The 13,171-nt window shown below is 36.6% G+C and overlaps 1 protein-coding gene across 1 annotated transcript; it reads left to right on the top strand.

Moving 5' to 3' along the window:
* The first annotated feature begins 8,689 nt into the window (after positions 1-8,689).
* On the top strand, positions 8,690-10,357 carry LOC133865463 (uncharacterized). Its single transcript, XM_062301876.1, has 4 exons — positions 8,690-9,633; positions 9,737-9,841; positions 9,912-9,989; positions 10,067-10,357. The coding sequence occupies exons 1-4, from the start codon at positions 8,836-8,838 to the stop codon at positions 10,337-10,339; spliced, it is 1,254 nt and encodes a 417-aa protein (XP_062157860.1). The 5' UTR covers positions 8,690-8,835; the 3' UTR covers positions 10,340-10,357.
* The last annotated feature ends 2,814 nt before the right edge of the window (positions 10,358-13,171 follow it).

Here is a 13,171-nt window from a genome sequence, read left to right as displayed (position 1 = left end):
TGATGAGCTTTCTCCATGTAAAAGTGCTTCAGGATTTTTTCTGTGTATGTTGATTGATGAACAAGAATTCCATTTTGGAAATGTTCAATCTGTAAGCCAAGACAAAATTTTGTCTTTCCAAGATCTTTCATCTCAAACTCATTTTTTAAATAAGTGGCAGTTTTTGTGAGCTCTTCTTGAGTCTCGACAAGATTTAAATCATCTACATAAACTGCAATGATAGCAAATCCAGATTATGATTTCTTAATGAAAACGCATGGACAAATTGGATTATTCTCAAATCCTTCTTTCAATAGATATTCACTAAGACGATTGTACCACATGCGTCTGGATTGCTTTAACCCGTATAAAGATCTTTGTAACTTGATAGAATAAATATTTCGGGATTTTGAATTATATGCTTCAGACATTTTGTATCCTTAAGGGATTTTCATGTATATATTATTATTAAGTGATCCATATAAATGTATTGTAACCACATCCATTAAACGCATATCCAAACTTTCTGTAACTACCAAGCTAATAAAAAATCTAAATGTAATTGCATCCACTACAGGGGAATATGTTTCTTCATAATCAATACCTGGTTTCTGCAGGAAACCTTGTGCAACAAGTCTTACTTTGTATCTCACAATTTCATTTTTCTCATTACACTTTCGTACAAATACCCACTTGTATCCAACAGGCGACACACTTTTAGGTGTTTGGACTACAGGTCCAAATATTTCACGTTTTGCTAGTGAGTTCAATTATGTCTGAATTGCTTCCTTCCACATTGGCCTCATTTCTACGTCGACATTCTTCGACGGATTGTAGTTCAATATCATCATTACTTCTGGTAATGTCAAATGCAACTTTAAATAAAAATATGTTGTCGACAACAATTTTGTTTTTATCCAATATTTCTCCTGTACTTATATAATTTATTGAGATCTAATTATTTTCAGGTACCTGTTCCTCTTCAGGGGGTAACTCTTTAGGAGATTCCTCTTTAAGAAGTTCATCTTTAAGAGGTTCCTCTTCAGGGGATTTCTTTCCAGGAAAATTTTGTACATAAAGTTTGGATGGATCAATTTTCATTGCTTGTTTTGTGGGTAAGGCCTCTTCAGGAGCGCCGATTTCATTTCCTTGTGCTTTTCTCTTCTAGGGAATCTTATCCTTTGCACCAATAGGTCTTCCACGCTTTAGGCATGCCTTAGACTCATTTGCTGCTGTATTAGTTAATTATCCTACAGGGAGTTCTATCTTTGCTGGAGTATTAGCAGCTGGAATGTGAGACTTAATTATTTTCTTGTTGTTAGTAAATGCATCCGGCAATTGATTTGCAATACTATGCAAATGAATGATCCTCTGAACTTCTAGTTCACATTGATTTGTACGAGGATCAAAATGTGATAACGTCGAATTATTCCAAGTGATTTCTTGTCGCGCTTCTGGCAACGACTTTTCTTTCCCTAGTGATGAGAATATATTTTCATCAAAATGACAATCTTTAAAACGTGCTTTAAAAATATCACCAGTTAAAGGCTCAAGGTATTTAATAATAGAAGGAGAATCAAAACCAATATAAATCCCAAGTCTACGTTGAGGTCCCATCTTAGTGCGCTGAGGTAGAGCAATTGAAACATATACAGCACAACCAAAAATGGGAAAATGAAAAATATTTGGTGGTTAACCAAATGCAAGTTGTAAAGGGGAATATTTTTGGTAAGATGTTGGTCTGATCCGAATTAATGATGCAGCATGTAATATTGCATGTCCCCAAGCAGAAACAGGTAGTTTTGATTTCATAAGCAAAGGTCGAGCAATTAACTGAAGTCGTTTAATAAACGATTCAACTAAACCATTTTGAGTATGTGTATGAGCAACAGGATGTTCAACATTAATACCGATTGACATGCAATAATCATAAAATGCTTGAGATGTAAATTCACCTGCATTATCCATCCGAATAAGATTGAATTGGATAATCAGGAAATTGCGCCCGTAGTCTAATTATTTGGGCAAAAAGTCTAGCAAATACAACATTACGAGTAGAAAGCAGGCAAACATGTGATCATCTAGTTGATGCATCTATTAAAACCATAAAATATCTAAATGGCCCACATGGAGGATGAATCGGCCCACATATATCCCCTTGAATTCTTTGTAAAAATGATGGAGATTCAACAATTACCTTAGAAGGGGATGACTTTATTACAAGTTTACCTTGAGAACATGCAACACAAGGATAATCACTTGATAAAAGAATCTTCTGGTTCTTTAATGGATACCCATGAGAGTTTTCAATTATTCGACGCATCATAATTGTTCCCGGATGTCCAACACAATCATGCCAAAGCATAAACATCTTTGGATTAGAGCACTTCTGGTGCATCACAACATGTGATTCAATTGTTCTTATTGTTGCATAATACAACCCGGAAGAGAAAGCAGGCAGTTTTTCCAATATGAGCTTCTGGCCCGAAATTATTGAAGTAATATAAAGATATTCATCACTGCCTTCATTAGTAGTTTCAACATGATAACCATTTAGACGAATATCCTTAAAACTGATTAAATTTCTTCTAGATTTAGAAGAATACAAAGCATCGTCAATACAAAATTTTGTTCCTTTTGGCAATATGATATTCGCTCTTCCAGAGCCTTCAATTAGGTTTGATGAACCTGATATTGTATTGACACTAGCTTTGTTTAATATTAAGTATTGAAAATATTTTTTATCTTTCAGAATCGTGTGTGTTGTACAACTATCTGCTAGACACAAATCTTCACCAATTATTTTGGAATTAATCATTCCACCATTATGACCCATATCTCCATATATAAATAAAATAAATATTAAATTTCATTAATCAAAATAAAATAACAAAATACAATTAAAACTGACAACGTAAACATAACATAATGAAAACGTATATATATTACTACAGGATTACTGTGTTTAGCAAAATTCATTTCAATCCATTTTTCTTGTTCTTTTATGGATGCTTAATATAGGTCTATCAGATGTTTAGACATACGGCAGGTACGTGACAAATGTCCTTTCATACTACATCTGTAACATTTATCGATCTTTATAGTTCTTTGTATGTTTATTCTGTAAACCTTTGTTTTTATATTCTTTCATCTCAGTATAGTTCCAATGAACATTTCTTTTGTAAGAATTATGAGTACGTTCCCATTGACCTATATATATATATTTTTCTACCATGTCCACGTCCACAATCATGGTTTCCTTTATTACCATGAAATGAGGTTCCATTTGCTACAGGAAATGGTGTAGAACTTGTTGGACGAGATTGGTGATTTTTCATTAATAGCTCGTTGTTTTGTTCAGCCACTAGAAGACAAGATATTAGTTCAGAATATCTTGTGAAATTACGCTCTCGATATTGCTGCTGCAGGAACACATTCGAGGCATGAAATATGATATATATATCATCATAAGTGACTTTTTCACCACAAAGTTTTAACTGTGAGCTAATTTTAAAGAATGCAACAGGTGCATCCAACCATAATGAGCTTTTTGGGAGGATAACTGTCTTCTGGTACTCGTATCTCTCCCTTAAATTATTTCACAAGGTCAAGGGATCTTTTACTATAAGGTACTCATTTTATTTTATTTTTTAATTCATCATGCATATGATGGCGAAGAAAAATTATTGCTTTAGCGCTATCCTGCTGGGATGCTTGATTTTCATTCATTGCTTTTGCGCGATCCTGCTGGGATGTTTGATTTTCATTCTTAAAAGTATTTTCAAGATTCATAACATCAATATTCATAGCATTATAAAATGATAACATTTTAGTTCATATTAATCTCATATAGATCATAAGATTCATATGTTTTAATATGATTCTTAAAACACTAAAAATTTCTAAAGCATATGTTAGAATGTTAATTAACAAAATAGATAATAAGGTTACTAAATGTTAAAGAGACTTACAATGAATTAAGAATATCTCACGGATAGCTTTTGATGTTGAAGATCAAAAGAACACAACAATTGGCTAGAGCTTCGTGCTGATAACATGTTGTAAAATCAAAGAAAATAATAAGACAAGATAAAGAGATTGTAAATATGAAACTAGTTCTTCAGGAACTATGTATGATTCTTCTCTATAATTGTGTATATTTACATACAACTCAACACTCCTTTTTATAGATATGAAATCATAATGGGAGGTTAAGGAATATGAAAGGGTAATACATGAATTAAAATGGTACATCAATGTATTACATGAATGTTATGGAATTCTATAAGATGTGACGCAGCAAGAATAACAAAAGAACATAAAATAAAAATAAACCTACGTTAATTCAGAGTCTCACCAAGTTATCGAAGATGAAAGAACAAACCAGCGTCTCACTGGCCTTGGCAGCGTCTCACCACCAAAAGATAGATGAGTCACACTTCAAAGAAACAAACATAATTTTCATAACATCATCAACTGTCTACTACAATAGAATATTATGTTTAAATAGACTCAAAGACTAAACCCTAATTCTAGCCCTAATGTGACTAAGGGCCAAGCCCATTATTAAATTACACATAAATTAAACTAAAATGACTGACTTTGGACCAAGCCCATAATAAACTTCAAATAAAACTAACAATCTAATTAAAACTAGGGGTAATTACCTTTTCCCCCCATGAACTACCGGCCAGTGTCATTTTGCCCCCACGAACTACCCCTTCGACCAAAATAGAGCATCCAACTACCAATTTGACACCGTTTGCCCCCTTCCGTCAGTCAGACCCGTTATGTCCGACGGTCAACTGCTCACGTGCATGTCAAGTGCCGTCTACCCCATTTTTATTCCGAAAATGCCCTCCGGTACGATTAAAGGCGAGAATACCCTTATTAGCGTGGAATACCTCAAATGCCCTTGAATTTTGTTTCATTCTACCCTAATCTGCGCCGCACACTTCACTATTTTCGGATTCAAACCACACTTCACTTTGAACACTGAAAACCCTAGAACTCAATCCTCATGCAATCTTCAAACATCAAAATCAGCCTATAACAACTACCAATCTGCTACAAGTAACTCTGTTTGTTGGAGATTTTCGGAATTGTAAGTACTTTTTATTTAATTTGTTTGTTTTCATTGTCTCTGATCAATGACCTGTTGCTTTGTTATTGTTGATTTCTTTTTGTTGTTATTTGTTGGTAGTACCCGATAGATTTGCTACTTGGGATTTGGTTTTATTTGTTTAGGGTTTCCTCTTTGCCTTAAGTGGTCCCGCAGTGGTCGGCCCTTTGTCGGTCAGTGGTTCTTTTTTTTTTTTTTTGTTCGGAAGTGGCCCCCTTTGTTACTTTGTTCCCCTTTGTGTGTTAAAGTTCACCAATTTTCCCCTGAAGTGGTCCCCTTTGTTCCCCATTTGTTTGTTGTGTGTGTTTTGAAATTGTTTAAGGTTTTTTTTTTTCGATGAATAAAAACTTTATAAAGCACAATCTCAACATCCAACAAACACTCCAGTGAAGACTGGAAGCACTCCTGCACTACTCCTCAACGAAACACAACTAATAAAGCAACAAGCTACTACACACAACCAAAACAACAGAACAGAAAACAAACACTGCAGCAACCACAAACACCAGAATCAAATATCAAAACCAGAAAACCTCCGGGAACTTCATCTAGTACATCCGAATTATTGAAATATAACTAAAGATATTAATCATTTGACTCTACAAATTACAATTTATGTAAAATGTAAAATAATTTCATATGTAGGGTTTATATATACTTTTGAATTAATTGAATTAATAAATACTGTTATAAAAATATGTGAAAATAGGCTCTGCCCTATCAATCTTGACAGGGCAACGATCATCATACTTTATTTATCATTTAATTTACTTTGGTATTTCATACATTACATATTTGATTTAGCGCATCTTAGGGTGCATCTTAGGGTGCATCTTAGGGTGCATCACAATACTCAAGAGTCTCGTTATATTTTCAAATTCTCTTAGAAAAAATTTATCAATAGAAAACATTCAGAAAACATAAAGTTTTAAAATCGCATTATCAAAACCATCTTCTACTTAGTGGCTAAAGCATCCCTACAAGCCAACCAACAAATAAATGAATGCCGAGGAATGGCTAAAGAAAACCAAACCAAATTCAGTGTTGGTTAAAATAATTGATCATCTACAACAGCCAAAGCATAAAATTTCATGCATTGGAGAAACTACTGTAAATATAACTATCTACAACAGCCCAACCTTCTTTTTTACCAAGGTTCTTTTTCTTCAACAATTCATGTGCCTGAAAGAGCAACAAATATGCAAATTCTTAAATGGACAATCTAGCACTCATGAACTTCAAAATCAAAACTGCATTTAAATTGAACAGGAAGACATTACCATGTTTATCCAGTTCAAATAAGATATTAGCAAGCCTCAGCATAAACCAAATAATATATATATATATATATATATATATATATATATATATATATATATATATATATATAGAGAGAGAGAGAGAGAGAGAGAGAGTTCTTTAAAGGAGCGACACTGTTCAAAATCTGAAAATTCAACAAAAACATAATAAGCATTCTATTTGTACCAAATGCAGTAAGTTGAGGAAAACACAAGACAAAGACTCATATGCCTTGAAAAACCAAGTAAACGCAAATCCCCTCAGGCTCATCCAACACAAGCACTAGGCATAGGCATATAGGATCATACATGCAAATATTTGCCTTCACTGAAGTGTATGTGTGTGTGTTCTTGTGGCTTCACTTGGCATTAGAGAAAGTACTATTTTCCGAATAATTTCAAGTCACTAATCAACAAAGTAGTTTGACTTCATTGTTCAGAAGTGACCGTGAAACTCTTTGTTAAAAAGTTTATGACCTATAAACTTCTAAGTTTTCGAAATAAAATTTAAAATTTAAAACTCAATTCAGTGTTTGTATGTTTTATGTGCAGTGTCAATCAATCCTATCACTTGAACAATGGCAAACAACGATGTCATTTTTAGGGTTCATTACGGGGGCCGGTTTGATCGGCGATACAAATGCACCTATGTTGGAGGGCAAATAGGGTTGTATGAAGAGTCGTATGACCTAGATTGTTTGTCTTTTTTTGAGATCGAAAGAGTAGCTGGAAAATTTGGATACGAACCAGGTGACCTGGTGTACTATCGAATACCCGGAAGAGAATTAGATGATGGGTTGGTTTTATTAACATCTGATGAGGATGTCTCCAGAATGGCCGATGTCTTATTAGGCCATACACTTGTATTACTGTACACGGTGTCTTTTGCAGATGCTGGTGCTGAAGTAGGGGCAAATGAGGGTGAGGGTAAGGGTGAAGATATTGTGGAAAGTGGTAATGAGGAAAGGAGGTTGAAGGTTGTAAATGATCCATACTGGCATGCATTGATGAGTGACGATGACGATGCATGGGATGGGGCTGATGAACCAGAAGCTGGTGGTTCAAAACGTGATGATGATTATAGTCCTCATTTTGATGATGAGGGTGATACTGATGAGGAGGATGGTGGTCATGGGGAGGGTAGCCATGAAAAGGCAGCTGATGTTGGTGGTTTAAGTGGTTCGGCTACTATGTTGGATGATGAGGAAGAGGATGAGGTATCCTCTAACTTAGCTAGAAGTGATATCCTCATAACTCCCCCTAAAAGTGATGAGGAGTATGAGGCGAGTAGTTGGCCTAAGTGTGTTACTAGGGTTTCCCAGTTTCAGGATGTGGACATGGAAGACCCACATTTGGATGTTGGCATGTCATTTGAATCTGCTGCTCAATTCAGGAAAGCTGTGAGAGAATACAATTTGTTTAGGGGTAAGGATGTTGTGTTCACAAAAAATGATGGGGATCGGGTTATTGGAGTTTGTAAGAGTAGGCCCAAGGGTTGTCCTTGGAGAGTTTATGGTTCACTGGTTACGGGTGAGAGAACTTTTATGCTTAAGTCACTGAACCCTAAACACCAGTGTACACGATGTTACAAGTCTTCGATTGTAACGTCTAGATGGATTGCAGACAGAATGACCCACAAATTTAGGACACAGCCAAACTATCCAATTGCAGCTCTCTTTGATGATGTAAAAAGGAAATGGAATGTGGATGTTACTCCTAGACAACTGTACAGGGCCAGGGTTAAGGCGAAAGAACAGGTAGAAGGTAAGCACAAGGAACAGTACAAGCGGCTATGGGATTATTGTGCAACAGTAAGACAAATGAATAGAGGGAGTACACTGTTGATGAAAGTTGAAAGGCCTACGTTAGACGTCCCACCTACTTTTCAAAGGTTGTATATGTCTTTGGCAGCATGCAAGGAGGGTTTTAAAAGGGCTTGTAGGCCCGTGATAGGTGTTGACGGCTGTTTCCTTAAGGGACATTTCGGGGGGCAATTGTTGGTTGCTGTGGGAAGAGATCCAAACGACAATATTTATCCGATTGCACTGGCTGTGGTTGAAGCTGAAACCAAGGATAGTTGGTCCTGGTTTCTAGAGACTCTAGTGGGGGACCTTGGTCCAAATGGCTGTACTGGGTGGACATTCATTTCTGACAGACAGAAGGTATATTAAAATATTGTCTTTTCATACATTTTCACTTGTGCATTTACTTTCATTGACTCAAATCTCTCTTTATTTATTTTTAATTTGTCTTCTATTGTTCTTTGCCTAGGGGTTGATACCAAGCTTCGAGGAGGTCCTACCAAGTGCACCGCATCGCATATGTATCCGACACTTATATGCAAACTTTAGGGGTGATGGGCACAAAGGATTGGTGCTAAAAGACAAGCTGTGGAAAGCAGCTGCTGCATATAATTTTTATGGGTATCAAAGGGAAATGGAGGCGCTGAGGAAATTGAGTCCAGCTGCCCATGCTTATTTGGAGAAGATTGACCCCCGTACCTGGGCTAGGGCTTTCTTTGACACCACCCCAAAGTGCGACTTGATCATGAACAACTTATGCGAGTGCTTCAACTCGTACATCATCCATGCCCGAGACAAGCCAATCATTACCATGCTGGAGATGATTAGGAAGAAGTTGATGATGCGATACCAGAAGAAGAGGCAAGGAATAAGGGAGTATGTCGGGGAATGGTGCCCGAAGATATTGGCAAAGTTAGACCAATGTGGAAAGGATGCTGCGGAATGTACTTCAACTTATGCTGGGGATGGAATCTATGAAGTGTTGTGCAGTTATGGCACATTTGTGGTTAGCTTGACGGACCGTGTTTGTGGGTGCAGGCAGTGGGATATGACTGGCATTCCATGCCCACATGCCATCTCAGCCATTTTATATCATTCTGCAAAACCTGAACAGTACCTGCATCCGTATTACAGTGTTGAGAATTACAAAATGGCTTATGACCCAATGATATACCCAGTGCCAAGTGAGGACCAATGGGTCAGAACCGGGCAAGATGAGGTTCACCCACCCGTTATTAGAGCTACCCCAGGCCGGCCCAAGAAGCTCCGGAGAAGGGGTCCAGATGAGCCAAGAAACCCACATTGCATGAGGAAGGGTGGTGTAAGCATGAGATGCTCGAAGTGCAGGACAGTTGGCCATAATGCTAGGACTTGCCCTAGGAGGAAGAGGAAGTCCACTCCAAGCACTGCAACAGAGTTGAACTTAGATGATGTAAGTACATATATCTTAAATACCACTTTTTATTTTTTTATAACAAAAGACAATTGCCAACTTTGTTAATAATTTTCCTAACCTTGGTTGTTTTGTGTCGCAGATTCCTTCTCACCCAATTGCTGATGATTCACAGCCTACGGAATCATCTACAGCTGCACAACCTGTTTCACAGCCCAAAAAGAGAGTTCCACCTACTACTGTTGATGTAGGTATCAGTAACATTTGTTATTACAAATATATATGTGTTATTTCTAATGACGATGTTACATATGTAGCCTACTTCAACGAAAAGGAGTAAGACAATGGCTCCCTCAATGCATACTCGGGCATCACAAAGAGCAAATTCCACAGCTGTAAGTAAATACAGCTTTCCACCCTATACTTTATATGTAAATAGACTTTGAATTACTAATAAGAGTGTGTTGCACAGGCAAAATCTGTTGCTGCAAGGCCTATTAGGAGGTCTGGTAGGTTGATGGCAGCATTTAAGGAGCCCGATCCCAACAAAGAGATACCCACTATTGACCTAACATGTGATGATTCACAACCAGCAGTATGCACTCGGGAACCGGCCAGGGCACTCGGAGTTGTCATTCGAGAACCAGTAAGGAAGCCAGCAAGAGTGGTGGTACCAACAGTGGAGAAGGGTATACGAAGAATGGAAGCTAAAAACAAAGGGAAAAAACCAATATGGCAGCCTTGATGTGTTTTTATAAACTGTTGTTGGAAATATGATAGTCGACTATGTTGGTTTGTAGTTGGAAATATGATAGTCGACTATGTTGGTTTGTAGTTGGAAACTGTGTTTCGTTTGTTGTTGATAGGAACAGTTTCTTGATGTTGTAGTGGGAAATATGGACTATGTTGGTTTGATGTTGTTGGAAACAACTTGTTTAGGTTTGAAGGAAAATATGCAGGAACAATACTATGTTTTCTGATTTGTATGTTGGAACCTATTTGTTCAGGTTCCAAAACAGTGTAGTTGGAAACAATTTGGTTTGTTGTTGATAGGAACAATTTTTTGATGTTGTAGTGGGAAATATGGACTATGTTGGTTTGATGTTGTTGGAAACAACTTGTTTAGGTTTGAAGGAAAATATGCAGGAACAATGCTATGTTTTCTGATTTGAAATTATGCAAAAATACCAAAATGTTATGTTGATGATGCCAAAATGCAAAGTTGTACAGGAAACTATTTGTTCAAGTTTCGTATGTTGGAAGTATAGGTCAGTATTTTAGCATATGTACAAGGAATAATGAATCAAATTGGGGTTGTCAAAAAGCTATTTTGATGATACCAAATTTCATGCCAGGAAATTATACACATTTTTTACATTTTCGAAAAGAGGGAGACAAACATTACAAGTACACTACACATTACGAAGTTTACGAATACACTAGTTACAAGGTTTCAAAGTTACAAATACACTAATCATTACAAACATATTAGTCATTACAATTTTTCAAGGTAGCTGTTTGTAGGACATATGTCCTTGACTGACACCATACAAGTTGCCCCAAAACACAGCTAAGAAGACAACAAAAAAAACCCAAGAAAATGCCAAAATTCTGCTATTTGTCTTTGCAATTTTCACTTGCATGTCATATCGAATTGCTTTGATCTCTAGCTTGGCCTTCAATTCTACAACTTCCTTGTTCAGCATAGCGTGCCTGTGTTGCACACGAGTCAATGCTCGTCTAGCATGTTCACACATTTCAGAATCTTTCCATTGGAAGAATCCGCAAGACCGACCAACCTATTCAATTAGAGGTCTCATGAACAAAGTTAGTTTTTCAACGTTAAAAAAAGTTCAATGGAAGGCCAAGTATAATTAAGAGTTGATACCACTTTACTTACTAACATAATTATATTATAGGGGTAATTAATGTGGAAACAAGCATACAATGCAATTATGATACATATAGAAATGATGTACATATTAATCTGGCTCTTTTGGAATTTAAGCATGATCATATCTATAAATTAAAAAAATAGAAATCTAACATACATGACTAAGCTCACTGACCTCTTCTCTTTCGATTTGTTAAGATACAGTACATGCATATCACAAAAAGTGGTGCTTTCAATTTGCTTATCATTTAACCAAACCAAATACAACATAATGCTACTGAAATTATTTACAATGCCAAATAGTGGTGTCATTATTGCTAAAGTCCTCAGCAAATGACGAGAAGAAAGATATTAATGCTCTGATTTCATGAATTATCTAAGAGGTATTCATCATGCAATCATTGTCCGAACACAACTAAATAATAACCAATACCTCATTTCAGGATAATTTAACCAAAAACCACTCGAGCAAAAGAAAGAAAAAACGACCCATTGTCTTCAGTTACCCATTGTCCGAAAACAATAACCCCAAAACAGTTCAGGCAAAAAAAAAACACCTCATTGTCCAAAAACAGGAAACCAAGGAACAAAAAAAAAAATAAAATAAAATAAAATAAAAAAAATCCTAAGACAATAATCTAAGATCTAACTTTCAAACCCTAAAAAAATTACCCATTATCTATAAAATATAAGAGAATAAGCAGACGAAGAAGAGGTACTACCCATTATTTACAGATCCATTAAAAAAAAAATCTTACCTCATAGTTCACACAACCGTAGAACAAGCGGCCGAAATTTTCATCGGTAAAGGAAGTCTTCAAAGGTGCAGGTACTCCACACCGGCAGATGGGCTCTCCGGATGTTGCTTCGCTCTTCCATGAACAAGACATTGAAGCTCTTCAAGGACGACTCTTTCAGCGGGCTACTGCTTTGAAGTTGAAGTGGAACACCAAAGAAAATGACGTGAAAGAAGCTTCTGTTGCTTAGTTTGAATTGTTTTGTTTTGTTTTTCTTTTTTTCTTTTCATAAGCTTTAATCTACTGTACCGGAGGGCATTTTCGGAATAAAAATGGGGTAGACGGCACTTGACATGCACGTGAGCAGTTGACCGTCGGACATAACGGGTCTGACTGACGGAAGGGGGCAAACGGTGTCAAATTGGTAGTTGGATGCTCTATTTTGGTCGAAGGGGTAGTTCGTGGGGGCAAAATGACACTGGCCGGTAGTTCATGGGGGGAAAAGGTAATTACCCCTTAAAACTAAATAACTAATTTATTCTTTTCTCAATCCGCATCAATCTCCCCTTCTTCGAAAAAGAAACTCGTCCTCGAGTTTAGATGAGAATGCCTATGAATGAGCCCCATTTGTAAATTCTGAGACGGGCTTTTCTCTTATTTCTGAACTTGCTGCTGAATATGAGCTGAGGAATACTGAACATTGTTGCAAGGGGTCTAATAGAAATGTTGTCTTTTTGTTCTTTCGTTGGTGATACCTGCAAGCAACCTGCAACTTTGAAAACATGTGAACCAAGTATTTGACCGGCTGACCAGAGTTCCTCTTCTCCTTTTTTTTTTTTTTTGATTAACGTTTTTTTTTTTCTCTTGTTTTGCTTCTGACGAGAACTTTGAAACATGCTCCCACTTTTTGTTTGTGTTTCTTCTACTTTTGATCGGTTACTTTCTT

The sequence above is a fragment of the Alnus glutinosa genome, chromosome 4 (assembly GCF_958979055.1).
Source record: "Alnus glutinosa chromosome 4, dhAlnGlut1.1, whole genome shotgun sequence".
Classification (NCBI taxonomy): domain Eukaryota; kingdom Viridiplantae; phylum Streptophyta; class Magnoliopsida; order Fagales; family Betulaceae; genus Alnus; species Alnus glutinosa.
This window is presented reverse-complemented; position numbering and strand designations above follow the sequence as displayed.

What these genes read in the sequence shown, in the direction of transcription:
- LOC133865463 (XM_062301876.1), top strand. Translation starts at nt 8,836, where the DNA reads ATGGAGGCGCTGAGGAAATTGAGTCCAGCTGCCCATGCTTATTTGGAG. An exon ending in CAGAGTTGAACTTAGATGAT is followed by an intron (nt 9,634 to 9,736) that starts GTAAGTACATAT and finishes TTTGTGTCGCAG; the next exon opens with ATTCCTTCTCACCCAATTGC. An exon ending in AAAGAGCAAATTCCACAGCT is followed by an intron (nt 9,990 to 10,066) that starts GTAAGTAAATAC and finishes TGTGTTGCACAG; the next exon opens with GCAAAATCTGTTGCTGCAAG.